This window comes from Pinus tabuliformis, chromosome 6 (assembly GCF_031772625.1).
Source record: "Pinus tabuliformis cultivar Carrire ecotype Pingquan chromosome 6, CPIR1, whole genome shotgun sequence".
Classification (NCBI taxonomy): domain Eukaryota; kingdom Viridiplantae; phylum Streptophyta; class Pinopsida; order Pinales; family Pinaceae; genus Pinus; species Pinus tabuliformis.
This window is the reverse complement of record NC_142292.1, coordinates 1,094,186,052-1,094,202,155: the sequence shown is the minus strand read 5'-3', so window position 1 is coordinate 1,094,202,155 and position 16,104 is coordinate 1,094,186,052. Positions and strand designations below refer to the sequence as shown.

At 34.7% G+C, this 16,104-nt stretch overlaps 1 protein-coding gene across 3 annotated transcripts in view; it reads left to right on the top strand.

Annotated features, from left to right (window-relative positions):
• Positions 1-15,744, top strand: part of LOC149262730 (coiled-coil protein) — a 382,714-nt gene extending 366,970 nt beyond the window's left edge. The window contains exon 5 of one of the 3 annotated variants that reach the window (XM_089425113.1): positions 15,194-15,744. In XM_089425113.1, coding sequence (XP_089281239.1) covers positions 15,194-15,277 — 84 coding nt within the window. In that variant the 3' untranslated portion in view covers positions 15,278-15,744. Of the gene's footprint in view, positions 1-13,587; positions 13,969-14,359; positions 14,502-15,193 lie in introns of those variants that run through there. The other 2 variants (XM_089425116.1, XM_089425111.1) reach the window with 2 other exon arrangements.
• Positions 15,745-16,104: the final 360 nt, after the last annotated feature.

The window sequence follows — 16,104 nt, the reverse complement described above, 5'->3', positions numbered from 1 at the left end:
AAATAATGGAGTGAAAAGTTATCTCTATCTATATATATATATAATATAATATATTAATTTTTTTTGGATATATTGTTTTTTGCTTTAGATAATTGCATTTCATTATTTATACATTGAATTCATCTAACAATATTATAACATTATTCAGTAATATATGCAATTATATAGAAAGAATAATATCATCATCAATGTAGCAAAATATAAAGGAACAATAGAAGAAAAACATTCACACATAGAGACACCGAGAGTGGTCAGAGACCAAGGAAAAACCCCACAAGGAGAAAAACTTTTCAAATTCTTCTTCTTTTTAGATTGCCATTGAATGTTTAAGCAAAGAGAGCGTACAATGATCCATATCTTCAACCACAAAACTATAAAGAAAATTCAACTAAACAACATCTAAGAGATGAACCCACCAATGTTAATAATCAAAACCCTGAATTCAAAAGTCTGCGATCAACCGTCAATATCTGTGGTCTGTTGAGAAATATAGGGTCAACTATATTAGGTGATTTCTCTTACTTTGATAATTGTTTGTGATGTATTTTTAGTTAACTTGATTAACTTCTTCTTTCACTTGATTATTATTATGTTTTTATCATAAAAGAAACTACCAAACTATGAAGATTGAATAGACAAGAGGACACAAAATGTAGGCTGCAATCTCGGGCTAAAACCTCTCCTCTTGAGAGGAAAACCCACAAGAATCTTCTCTTCTTATAGAATGTTCAGATGACAAATTCAAAGACCTAAGACCCTTGTCAAAGACCCCTCCAAGACCAAGTAAAATTTCTTTGTCCTGATGAACTCTTTCAACTACTTTGACCTAGCAGCGTCCAACAATTTTGACCCAACAAATTTCTAGCAACTTCGACCCAACAACTTCTAGCAACTTCGACCCAGCAACTTCCAGCAACTTTGACCTTCCAATAATTTTGACCTCCCAACAACTTTGACTTCCCCAACAGTTTCTTCTGTAACTTCAATTTCCCCAACAACTTCTACAATTTCAGTCTGGCAGCTACTTTAGAAACCCTAACACAAGAGAGAGAGAGAGAGAGGTCAAAAACTTTGATCTTGCTTTTCTTCTTCTTTTCCTTGATTTTCGTCCTTTTCCAACTACTTTCTTGAGGAGATCAAACTGCTTCTTGCTTGATCGAGTTGTGCTTCCAAATGAAGTCAAGGTTCTCTTATATATAGGCTTCTTAGGAGGTCAAAGTGTTGTCCTTGAGGCCGACTTGTTTGACAAGGTCTTGGAGGGTCTTTATGACACTGTTGACTTTACAAAAAAAATCTTTACAAGATACAAGATGCCCAAAGGGGTCTTACATGTATGACAATGACTCTTTTGACTTCATAATTCTATGAAAAAACTAGAAGCACTCAATGGGTGCTTGACCTATAAATAAATTTATCTTGAGCATGAAACCCATGCATCAAGAATGGCAATAATATATTTATTTTCTCTTTAATATCAAATATATAAAAACATGATTACAATAGATATTATGAAGACCGACCTAGCTACACATTTCAACACTCCCTCTTAATTAGGGAGGTATTCATAATCCATACACGGTGCTTGGACATTCTCATATTGAAGGATTCTTGTTAGAAGAGTCGAATTGGTAAGCCATCTCATAAGCTACCATATCAACTTATAACAATGCATCTCATCATACCAACCAACTTTGTCACATAGCAACGCCTTGACTAACAACTCTATCTCTCCACAAGATCATAACACAATGTTGGTGAAACAATGGCTGATAAACACCATCATCATTGTCTCTTAAGACACATACCCCATCTAAATGTTCACAAGGTATGTCCTTTTAGGACCATTCATGTCTTGGAATAACACATCCTCAAGGAATTTCCTCTTCGACTACTCTTGCCTATTGGATGCCCTACCACGTCCTCAAAGAGTATCAAAATCAATCTCAAATGCTTACCCAATCCTCCATTATTTCTTCATAACATGAAGACAAGAATGATGTGTCTATCTCTCCCTTTCAGCTAGGGAGGATTTATACATTCCTATAAAATGAATATTCCCAAGCTCCCATTTAACAAGGGACTTGCCCACGCTCCCTCTCAATTAGGGACTTGTTTCCAACAAAAACTATCTACTCTTTGGTGGAGATCATGGTACTATCAGCTGCTTGTAGGGCTCCTTTTTCTACAGCATGTCATGATCTTCATCTTGTTCATCATGGAGCCTTCTTCTTCTAGAACTTCTTCTTCGGGCATCGACCATATCTTCCATCACTTCCCTTCAATGAAACATAGTGTTGAACCAACAGCCATGTCATCTGTTCCTTCATTGGAAAGTGATCTTATAGTTCACCTTTGGCTTTTCTTTATACAACTACATCTTCCAAGTCATGTTTCTTTTAGGATCTTCCATCCAATCTCATGACTATAGGTTGTAGGTGACATCTACAACCTTCTTTCAGTAGCCCTGTAACAACCCAACCAGATGTTTTCAAAAATCAAAATGAACATCGAGTCAAAGTTACCTTTTCATGATGGCCTTTCGTCATGACATCAACTTCTAACATCAACATCCTGCACATGTATGAATCCATCTCCAAAACATACATTACCAAGGTTCTCTTTTTCAAGCACACATATCAAGGTCTTCATATATTCATGGAGGTGTTATAGCTAATCCTTCTAGTCAATATCAGATGTTGATTCCTTATCGTATCTTACAGATGCATCTTCCCACGAACTCTTCTTTAATTTTCTCACATGTTGCTTTCCACAAGATCATCTATACATAGTTCCTCCATCATGGGAACTATGAATGCCAACCACCTCATATTCTCCATGAGGTCATATCACGTCAATATGTAGAAGAGTTCAAGGCATATATGCTACATGCCTTCATGTATCTTTCGAAAGGAAGAGTTTCTTCTTCTTTTATCATGCTCAAGAGATATAGTAGTCTACCCATTCTATCTGCACCCATACGATGACTTGACTTTATCTAACTATCAAATATATACATACTTATTCCTTCATGTGATCATCTAGACTTCCTTCGAGCAACTTCCTTTCCTTGCTTGAAGATGAAAGTACATCAACCAACTTGTCACATTGCACATCTTCGTGATTACACTGTCATCCTTTTAACCCGTAGGTCCCACATAATGTGGAATGTAGACCACTTGCGAGACACTTGCTTCTTCTTAAGTAAAGGTGAATCTTCTAGCAAAGATTCCAATGGAGGATCTTGATAATCGTCATTATGTAAATGCTCCTTCCTAATGATGTATGATGATATCTTGCTAGATGACTTTCCTCCAACCACATATACTGCTACTTCGATTGTCCTTATATGCTTCCAATGGAGATGCCATGAGCTACTTCCTTTCTATTAGGATGACTGCTACAACCATGTAGACTTTCTACTTCAGCTATCCTTCCATGCTTCTATGATGATGTCATATTTCTTTTTATATAATGCATCCTATCATACTTTTGATGCTTTCTATTCTCTTCTATAATTGAAAAGAACTAAGTGGAGGATATTATCGTAGTCATAGTAGAGATCTTTCACTTCCCCCTTCTTTGATTTCTTCTTTTCTGATTCTTCCACTTCTTCGGTAACATGGGCTTCATTTCTTTCCTTTCTCTTCTTGTTGTCCTTCTTGAGTTTAGGACAATTCCTCTTAAAGTGCCCATATTCATTACACTCATAGCATTAAATCTTTGACATATCGATATTCTTATTTTTCTTAGAATCAAACTTCCCAAACTTTCCTTTTCTCCTGGCCATGGAAACATATGCGTGAACTTGTTCATTTAATCCAACATTATTCTTTGCCTTCAATCGAGTTTCTTCAATCTTGCATAATGACCAAAGTTCATTGAATGGAATGGCTTCCTTCTTTCCATAGATACTTGATACAAAGTTGTTCCATTCATCAGGTAGTGCATTGAGCACAATGGTGGTCATCTCATTATCATACATTATTTCTCCTAGTTCATGTAGTTGATCTCTTATTTATGATACCCTCATAAGGTTATGAGGCTACCCCTTCTTCCTTTGATACCTTCATCTTGTATAATTCAATTCTCAACGATATAACTTCTCCTACAGTGCTTATGGAAAATAATTCTACCAATTTTTGATATATATCTTTTGATTTATCCAAATTTACTACATAAGGGATGGGGGAATCCTTCATTGATTCTATGAGGATTCTTTGAGCCCTTATTTCTCCTTTCATGTACTTCGATTGTGCTTGATCTTGTTCTTGAGATGGTTTGGAGATTGAACCCTTAACATATTCAATAACTTCATTCTCTATGAGGATCAAATCTATCCTCTTCTTCCATGCAAGGAAATTTGACGACCCAACCGGTTTGTTGCTTTCCTTTGCAAAATGAAGTCGTGTTGATAGTAGATTCGGGCATAAATATAAATATACTTACTTGTCAAGTGAAGATGCTCCTTGATGATGATATCTTCAACTTGATGCCTTCTTGATGATGTTGATAATAGAAGATGACTTCTTGATAAAGATGTCTTCCTTCAAGTATGCTTGAAATGTGATCCTTTTAATGAGAGGGAGATCACCTTGATTTCTTTAAAGATGATGGCAATGCTTCTTCCTGCTTCCTTTAGATGTAGAATGTAGAGGCTTCAAAAGTGTAGTCCTTCTTTCTTTGAGTGGAGGTAGGGTCCTTGAGGTCTTCTTCTCCTTGTGATGATGTGATCCTTAAGATGAGTACTCCTCTTTAGTGATCTTTGTGCTCGGCCCTTATGTATCCTTCTTCAATGATGTGATCTTCAAGTTGCCTCTTCTTCTTCTTGTAGTCGCCTTATCTCTGAAACGATGTTGAGAAATCTATGGATAGCTAGGTTGGGTGATTTCTCTTACTTTGATAACTGCTTGTGATGTATTTTTACTTAAATTGATTAACTTCTTCTTTCACTTGATTATTATTATGTTATTATAATCAAACAACTACCAAACTATGAAGATCAAATAGACAAGAGGACACAAAATGTAGGCTACAAGCTAGGGCCAAAACCTCTCCTCTTGAGAGGAAAACCCACAAGAATTATTCTCTTCTTATAGAATGTTCAGATGATGAATTCCAAGACCTAAGACCCTTGTCAAAGACCCCTCCAAGACCAAGTCAAACTTCTCCTTCTTGATGAACTCTTTCAGCTACTTTGACCTAGCAACGTCCAGCAATTTCGACACAACAACTTTCCAGCAACTTCCAACAACTTTGACCTTCCAGTAATTTTGACCTAGCAACAACTTGGACTTCCCAACAACTTCTACTTCCCTAGCAACTCCTTCTGCGACTTCAACTTCCCTAACAGTTTCTTCTGTAACTTCGACTTCTGCAGCAACTTTTGTAATTTCAGTCTAGCAGCTACTTTAGAAACCCTAACACAAGAGAGAGAGGTCCAAAACTTTGATCTTGCTTTTCTTCTTATTTTCCTTGATTTTCATCCTTTTCCAACCTCCTTCTTAAGGAGATCGAGTTGCTTCTTACTTTATCAAATTGTGCTTCCAAATGAAGTCAAGGTTCTCTAATATAAAGGCTTCTCAAGAGTTTGAATTGTTTTCCTTGAGGCCGACTTGATCCTTCTTGTAGGCTAACTTGTTTGACAAGGACTTGGAGGGTTTTTATGACACTTTTGACTTTACAAAAAAAATCTTTACAAGATACAACCTGCCCAAATGGGGCTTACATGTATGGCAATGACTCTTTTGACTTCATAATTCTATGAAAAACCTAGAAGCACTCGATGGGTGCTTGACCTATAAATAAATTTATCTTGAGCATGAAACCCATGTGTCAAGAATGACAATAATAAATTTATTTTCTCTTTAATATCAAATATATAAAAACACGATTACAATAGAAATTATGAAGACCAAACCTAGTTACACATTTCAACACGGTCAACTGATGAAATATAACTCTAGTTTCCAACCGCATGGAGAGAGTGTACGTGTGTGCAGTTGAAACCCTCCAGCTGCATGGATAAGCTTGTGTGTTTGTGGTTGCAATCGAAAATTCCTTGTGGCAACCCTGCGGCTTCAAATCAAAACTCTAGATCTCATGTGCAAGCTTCGGACCCTGCGATTTCAGACATGTGTGAACCAACTTCTGTGAACCAACCTCAAACTTATGCAAGTCAAAACAAAGAAAGAAGAATGATTGATGATCTCCAAATGATGTTTAGTTGACTTGTATTTATAGCCATTCAAGAGTGTCCAATTTCCTTTTGGTTCGATTTGTCCTTTTGTGCACTTGTGGGTTTCCATATTAAAATGTATTTTTTCTCAACCAAATAAATTCTTCCAAGGGCTATGAGGGGTCTTCCCTGATGAGGAAGATTGTCCAAAGGAGGGAATTTATCCCTGAGCTACCAAAAATTAACACTTCCTCTTAGCTAGGGAGAAATTTACTCACTACAACATATGTTCCATCACAAGTATCTCATCATCATCAAATGTCATCTTTGCTCATCTTTACTCATCCTTGCTCATCTTTGCTCATCCCTGCTCATCTTTGCTCATCTCTGCTCTACTCATATGTTGAACACTCTCAAATCTAAAAGAATAAGAATTTGACATTGAAGGGGAGCCCAATCTACCACCCTCTATCCATCGGGGATCCACTTCTACCACCTAGAATCACTATCAGCAGGAAGCCAATGTTGCTACCCAGGAATCTCTGCCAGCGGGGAGCCAATGCTATGACTTGGGAAACTTTGATAGCAAGGAAACCACAGACAATAGGAGGGATGCTTCTTACCTTATGAGGTAAGGATAATGCATATCCCACTGTCTACCTATAATGGGAGGGATACCACTTAACATAAATGATAAGGATCGTGCCTATCCTATTATTTGTTGATCTTCCCAATAAGACCCTAAAGAGTCAAGTTGTAAAACACCTGCATCTATAACTTGAGCGAGATGCTAGTTACCATAAATGGTAAGGATTGTGCCTAACTCAAGCAGCCAACACCCATTGGCCAGATGGGTGGGAAAGACAGATGCCAATTGGGGTATACTCTGCATAGACCAAGATAGGGGAGCATTATCTTCCAACCTATGGATGACAGATAGGGGTGATACCCTATTGTCCAGAGATCCCTCAACCCTAAGAGTCCTACATCTCAATTCCTCACCTTGGGAGCTCAGAGAGGGGGGAAGCATTGGCTCATTATCCTTTATCAGACCTGCTCTTTGTAGATCATAAACATATCAATGTGCTCATATCTGGTATTGGTTTAAACAACTCGCTAAATAACTCAATCTCATTGCCTCATACATTAACAACCCTATGATTTCTTGTTCATGCAAGACATTACATCAAAATATTATGGTAGAATAAATACATGTCACAAAAGGATACCTTACTCATCCTCCCTCTCACGGAAGCAACAACCACAAGCCTAAGCTTGTCTCATACAACAACATTGTCTCAAAACAAGGAGATATCTTAGTCCCAACAATATACGTAATTTTCTGCCAAATTAGATCCCACTTTTTATTGTCACAATGTATCACTGTCATATCTAGAACCTACTCAAACAACTCTCCATAGAGCGTCCTCAACCAAACTGCCCCACAACTAGCCATGCTAGTAACCATGTACTCAACCGCAATCGTGCTTAAAGATATGGACTTAAGTTTCCTACTCATCATCACAAATCTCTAGCTAAAGCAACACCCAAATGTGTTATTCCTATCAATAACATTTCCATGCCAGTCATCATCCATGTAGTCTCACATCGTCGAAAGTATATCTCAAAACCTTTCATCTCGAACTTAGAGGCCAACTCCCTCTTATGCTCGATCATCAGAGGCTCAGTACCTATCAAGAATAGATCGTCAACATATAAAATAAAAATCAAAGGCATACCTTGGACCAACTTAGAGGTTCAAATTGGAATTTCTTCCAGGCTTCACTAGGTAACTGTCTATGCGGACATGCCAGGATCGGGGAGTTTGCTTCAAACCATAAACACTTATCTATTTTCATGTCAACAACTATCATTTACCAAGCAATACCAAACTTCATCAAGTCATCCACATGATCATATACACCAAGGACAATTCATATATTCATTGTGAGATTCCTGTAATAGCTAGAATAAAAACCATTGCATACTAAGCAACAATCATTTTGTGTCATACTAGCTCTAATGATCGAATCAAAATAAATAACATGTTGATATGCATATTTCAGTCCCCTGCAAACACAAGTTTAGTCAAGACATTCACATTCTCTATGATAACTCAAACATTATGTAGATCTTAAAAAAATTCCCTGCTCATAGAACTCTCCATCATCTGCTCCATATTTGTAGGTTTGTCATCATCCTGGTGCGCTCCTCGTCTCAGGCATAAGATTTTAGTTTTTGTATCATATAGGCTCAATCACACCCATAGGCCTTATTCTGTGCGGTTTGGAGGCTTATAATCGTACCCTTAAGACTTTCTCCTAGCGGTTGAGGCTTGGACTAGGAGAAACCTTCTTTGCTCAAATTAGAACTTGCTAAAACTTCTTTAACAACATTAGATGGTTATTCATGTCTAGAATCCTTCCTTCAATAGTGAAGTGTCTTCTATTCATTTTCTGCAAATAATAATAGGTGGTGGGATCTTATGGAGAGTTTCTCCCTCTTAATGGGAAGCCACTTCAGTCATCATCATTGAAGACATCAACCTGTCTATCATAATACTATCATGCATCAGCAAAATTGTTAGATCATGAAATCAAACTATATCAAGTTTTATAAACATATATATCATAGTCATAACAAATCATCATCAACTGCTTCATTGTCACATATGAACATGTCATCAAATATTCATCAAAGATTAATGTCATATAATTAGGGCAAATGACAAGTGTATCTTCATACTACAAAAATCATAATGACGCCATCACTTCTTTATCATATTACTCAAACATAAAGTCAAGGCATCCAATTTTTGCATACTGTCAAATTTACTAAGCTTGTCAAAACCTAACCAAGGTCAACAAGAAGATCATGAGCATCCATCTTATTGTTAAATTTTTATCATCAAAGTTTCCATGCTTATCACAGGCATAAACAATAGAATCATGTCACGATATATCAAAATCAATGTACCTAGCCTACTTGCTAAATATCAAGAGTACCAATATATCGCACGTGCCAGAAATCAAACCTACTTTAATACGTATGCATGATTCATTTATGAAGGTGATAATCCATCATACTTTAGGGCTTTAGCTTGCCGTCTAATCTTGCAACTTGATGACAACACTGAAACAATACACTATACATACCTCAAAGTATTCAGATACCTGTGCAACTTATAGTTCCTATTTTTCATTGGCAATTGTAGCACTTGCATATTGTAATTTTCCACTGTTACTTTGAAAACTTCCAAAAAAAATCTTCAGGTACTTCTTTCCTTTTCTAGCACCAACTCTTTTCTTCCTACACTAGCTCTCTTTTCTTCTTGCACCTTGGATGATCTTCAAGAAGGATTTGCTTATCACATCTCATCTAGAGGTTAGAAGTATTCACATACTCAAATATTCATGTAGGAAGTATAAGAAAAACAATAAATCTAATCAAGAAATAACATAAATCTAAATGGTACTTATCTTTCAATGAGAAGTGATCATCTCCCTCTTGAACTAGCCTTCAAGAGTCATTACTATCCATTGTCCATATAACATTGTTGCCTTCAATATATTAAAACCAACTTCATCAACAACCATGCCTAATTGAGACTATCCCATCTAGGGTTACATCAAACCTATCGCAAGTGCTAGAACATCTTCACATTGATCATGCTATGGTTTCTAGATTGCATATCTCCAACCATTGTCATAATCCAGGGTTTCTCCCAAACATTAACCTCATAATCCATCAAACCCTACTAACTAGATTGCCTAGAGTTTCCTTCAAACCCTAGCCTTCTTTTAGGTCTCCTCTGTATATTCTCTTGCTTCCATCAATGGTATCTTCATAGGGGTGATCTTCAATGACTTTTCTTCAGCCCAACTCTGATACCATGTTCATTTTTCTTAAGGCTATATTGTTCTTTGCTCTAGATAATTGCATTTCATTATTCACATTGAATTCACCCCACAACATTATAACATTATTCAACAACATATGAAATTAGAGTTTATAGGTTTCTATGGTGAGGATTTTGATGTTGAGATTTCAGAGCATCCACAGTGTTCATTTTTAATTCAACATTTTGAGTCAAAACCATGACTCAACATCAAGATTCATGGCTTTGACTCGAAACGTCAAATTAAAAATGAATATTGTGGATGCTTCGAAATCTCAACATCAACATATGCAATTATATAGAAAGAACAATAGCATCATCAATGCAATGGAACATAAAGAACAATAGAAGAAAAGCATTCACACATAAAGACACCAAGATTGGTCAGAGACGAGGGCAAAACCCCACAAGGGCGAAAACCCTTTCAAATTCTTCTTCTTATTAGAATGTCATTGAATGTTTCAGCAAAGAGAGAGTACAATGATCCATATCTTCAACCACAAAACTATCTAGCAAAATCAACTAAACAACATCCAAGAGATGAACCCAACAATGCCAATAATCAAAACCCTGATTCAGAATCTTGCGGTCAACTATCAATCTCTACGGTCAACTATTGAATTATGCAGTCAACTAATGAGACAAAACCCTAGTTTCCAGCTGCACGGAGAGAGTGTACGTGCATGTGGTTGAAACCCTCCAACTGCATAGATAAGCTTGTGTGCCTGTGGTTGCAACAAAAAATTTCATGTGGCAACCTTACAGCGACAAATCAAAACCCTAAATCTCATGTGCGAGCTTCGAACCCTACAGTTTCAGACCTGTGCAAGCCAACATCTGCAAACCAACCTCAGACATGTGTGAGCCAAAACAAAGAAAGAAGAATGATTGATGATCTCCAAATGAGAGTCACTTGACTTGTATTTATAGCCATTCAAGGGTGTCCAATTTCCTTTTGAGATGACTTGCCCTTTTGTGCACATGTGGGTTTCCATATTAAAATATATTTTTCTTCAACCAACTCAAATTCTTCCATGGGCTAGGAGGGGTCTTCCTTGATGAGGAATATTATCCAAAGGAGGGAATTTATCCCTAGGCTACCAAAAATTAACATATAAGAGTATATTTCCATGGCCAAGATCGAATTTGAGCTCAGTCGAGTTATGATGAAGTGTGGAACATCAAAGAATGGAAAATCTCCACAGTGAAGGTCGAACTGGACTCAGTTGAATCACAAATACATTGAACACAAAGCCAACGTGGTTGAGGGGACTCTTATATGAGTACAAGAAAATCAATCTAAGTGCGCAAACCCTAGTGGGAATATTGAAAACCCTATTCCAGTGAGAAATTTTAACAAAAATTCTAATGTGACGCCTATCATGGCGTGGTGCACACACATGCTTGCTAAATTAATGGTTCTATCGATGTGTGGGATACTCAATCATTGTGTTATCACAAACAATTATTGGGGATCGTTTTCTAGTCATAAAAAACAATGGATGTGTTTTCCTTTGCAAGACATTGGATCAATTGATGTATCCCTTAGTGAATCTCTTTGTGGAACTTCACAAATCGTGAAGGAAGTAGTTCCCAATCAAGGTTCAATTTGCTCTCAATAAGGAAACATATTTTCGCATGTGCTTAGAGAGAATTGAATGGAAACTAAACCCACTTTTTGGTTATACAAAGATTTTGTAATCCTTAATGTGCAATTTTAGAGTTTATTAAATTAATTTATTATAAAATTTTATCTAGTGGTTTATTATATCATTTTTCTAATTAAGGATTTACATTCCAATGAAGTTGGATGATCAATGCAATTTCATGTACACTTGTTATTTAATAAATATAGATGTGTGAGGGTTCATAGGTTTCAAGGGTTGCGACCATGCTTTGATACCATATGTAATGCCTTGAAATTGAAACATGCAAATTATTTACATCAATTAATATCATTAATAATCAACATAAAAATTTTATTTTAGCTGATTATTATATAATTTACAAAACCACAAGTGGTGAGGACTTGTAAAACAAAAATTTAGTTTACTAGAAATTTTAGAGTCATTATTATTCAGATCCCGCTCACCACAACCAATGGATGACTCTTTGTCCAACCATAGGCTCAACTCACTAAGTCTTTCTACAATTGACCACCCTCGAGGCTTCAATCAGTTTTAGTTTTCTTAGCCAGTGAATTCTTCTCTCCCAGAATTCTCCTTTGGAAAAAGTAAGACCTCTCATCTCTCTTTGGATCTATTAAATAGAACAATTTGTTCCAAAAATGGAAAATGAATCTTCAAGCCCATAATCCATGTGGCATCATGTCAACTTCTATTTTGTGTCTTAAGTTCTCTTTAACTCAATTTTTAATTTGACTTTGGTTTATTTGCTCCTTTTTACTTTTTATTAACTTTACTTATTCTTATTATTTTTATAGTATATTTTTATTTATATATTTTGAACTTCACTTTATTTTTTATTATTTTCACTTTTTATTGCTTATTATTTCATTTAATTTACTAGTATTATTATCATCATCATAATTACTATTTATTGATTTATTAATACAAGGCATTAAAAAAAAATAGAGAAAAGAAAAGGAAAAAAAATAGAAAAATTAGAATTTATATATGATCATTTCAATTAGGTTATCCGGATAGTTGGGAAGAAGAAATTGAATCATCCCACCCAAATTCAATTCCTTCCTATTATATGATAAGTAATGACAATACCAAATTCAATTCCTTCATATTATATGATGAGTAATGACAATATTAACCAGAGTAATGACAATATTAACAATATATGTATATTCCTTATATAATATATAAGGATTATAGATTTCCTTTGCATTATATGATAAATAATAACCATATTAACAATATAGGTATATTCTTTATATAATATATACAAAATTATATCTATATGTAAAATAAAATATATGTGATGATTAGATTGTAACGCACATTTTCCCAGCCTATCTCTTTAATTATTTTCCGTAATCCATTTTAAGTTTAAGTTTGTGTGAGTTACAAATATTTAATTATTATCTCGGTGGGTCATGTGATACCCATAATTAAGGTCTTAGCATTTGAAACTTCTTGATTTGATAAAGTGACAAGTGACATTGCGTAGGGAAGAAAAGGAGGAAACCGCGTCGAAATAAATGTATTTTTATTAGGTGTATGTTGTTTTATTTAATTTTGGTAATTGTATTACAAAGCATGCTAAAAAATTATCCTATTTCTTCATATAAATATATTTAGAAGTTTTAATAGCTCTATGGTTCTAGGTGATCGACTTTTCATCCATTGTAAATTGGATACATATAGATAATTATAAAGATGTTTTTTTATGTGATTGGTTAAGGGAATGTTGCAAAAATGATATTTAGATGAGAAAAAAATATAGAACAATAATTATAAAATTTATTGGTAGTGTTTGTAAATTGGATATTGTTAATATATTTTTACAATTAGATGATGGATTTTTTTTCTTTACATATCAGGGAGAGAAAATGTCTCAAAAATGGCAATTAGATAAAAAGAAACATAACTCAATATCTACAAAATTTGTCCAAGGCTTGTCTAGGGAGGGGCAAGATCAATAAGAATAAAGTCATATTTGACTTATTCAAATTATTTTCTAATTGAGCATGCTTGGAAATCTGTATTTCAATATCTATTTCTTGCATTTTAAATATATATTTTGTTTATTGTGTTTCATTACATAGCCATTAGAAAGATATTTATAGTAGAAAAGCAATTCCAAAACATTAACTACATATTTAAATGTATATTTTATTGAATATATCTTACTAACCATGCTTGAAATGTGTCTTTCATCTCCTACCCATTGCATATATAAATACATTTTAAGTCGTTTTCAATTGTGTTTTTTTAATGATGATTCTACATGTAATTATGAAATCAGCCATTTTTTACCCTTTCATATGTATTCATTGTTTTCCACTTACATTGTTAACATGATTATTATGTTCAATGAATATCAATTATTATAAGAAATTTATGAATGTTGCATTGTACTTGATATCATGATGAAGAATTGTGTTCAAATAGGCTTGCTAATTTTCATATGTTTAATATAATATCATGTAGAATATATCTTTCTAATGTCATCTCTTAAATTTCATATTTATATGTGCATACTTGTTTTTTGTGACTCAAATTTGGTCATTTTCTAGAACAATGTTGAAATACAAATTCATATTAAAGCTAATAGGTATCTCTTTGATGATATCACTTTTGGATGTGTTTTAGGAATTAAATATCTTGGACGATGACTTTTTTAGGTTGGGATCCTTATACCTACTAGGCAATTAATTCTAAGAGAATTCTTAGATGAACTGGCATTTGTGTCTAGGATTAATAACTTGAGGTAATTAGAAAATGTAGTATGTCAATGTCCATAATTTTTTATGGACTTTTTGTATTGGTGGCACTATTGGTAATTCTATTTCCTCTTACTTGTATGATGTTAATATCTATGTTTTTTGTTGTTTTTGGTGTTCCTCTTTGTGTGTATTATGCCTAGAACACCTATATAATTTGTATTTTGTTCTCTTTGAATTGACACATCATAAATTCTCTATAGTGTACCCTAAATTTTTTGGCTAGATTCAACGCCATTATAAGCCCAAATAGGTGCAATTTTTTACCCTATAAGGCCATGTGGTATGATACGTACAAGTGTTGGCTATGTCATATCGTAGATCCTCTTAGTTGGGTAGTCACGATTAGTCTTGTTAGTTCATATCTTCATTTCCTCTAGGTCAATGGTAGTTATGTATTGACTACTTCTTGGTTGGTGGTAACTCCCTATCTTAATGGACATTTAATGTCCTAGGCAGGGTTTGGAGGTCTTGAAGGTGGATTTACTTGAACACGTGATTTATGGGAGCCCTCAATTACTGATTTATTATAGTTTCTATATAAAGGTGATTACATTATGTAAGGGTGGAAATGCCCATGTCTAGCACAACTATTTTATTTTCCATGTGGGTCATTTTATTTTATGTATGTGTATATTTGGTTGTGGTTAATTTTTCTCATCATTTTACATGGTAATCTCACAATACGTAATTAATTTTGTAGTCTTTGAAGTGCATATCCCATTCTCCAAAGCAAGGAAAGAGATCCATTACATTCCCCTTCAAGAGCCAAGACATATCCAAGTGAAAGCATTCAAAACATTGTCTTCAAAGTTCCACTTCAAGCCTTATTTCTTCTCCAAAGAGGGTTGAATTCTCTTATGATAGTTGTGGGGGTCAAAGTGATGATGTGCTAAGTCACTTAAGTGACTTAAAAGTGGAATTATATCAAAATGTGATGTGGCAAGCCTCATGGACCGTAGCCAAGCATGGAAGCAAATAAATCAAGCCTTCATTCATTAAAAAAGTAAGATCAAGCCTAAGTAAAGGAGTCGTCCATCTTCAAAAGAGTCGTTAGGGGTCAAAAGGTCAATTCCAAGTGAATTTTGCATAAGAAAAGGGAGACGTTGGGCCTCCGCTAGCCTCCAAGAATTATTCCAAGTCAATCCAAACCATTTTCTATGCGAGCATTGGACTTGTAAAGAAAATCAACCTCCTTGTCAAGCAAGTCAAACCTCCTTATATGGACCCCAACCTCTTTTTGAGGGTTTTCAAGCGATGTGAAAGTAATTTTTTTATTGACCTGTCTCCAATTGTATTGTGGATGACAAGACAACCGTTTTTGAAGTTTCTTAGATATTTTCTAAGGAGCAAAAATGGGAGAAAAAAATACTTGTTTATTTTAATACTTTTCATTTATTGCTATTAAATAGTGAAATCAAGAAACATGGAAATTAAGGTGATCCTCTTTCTTTACTTCATGGATGGTTTTACTTGAAATTTTATGATAGTTTGATTAAATATTAAAATGATATTTAATGCTTGGTTTATTTCTAAATGGAATTTATATAATTTATATTAACAAAATTAAGTAGTACATAATGAAAACAACTATGGTGGTTAAAATTATATTGT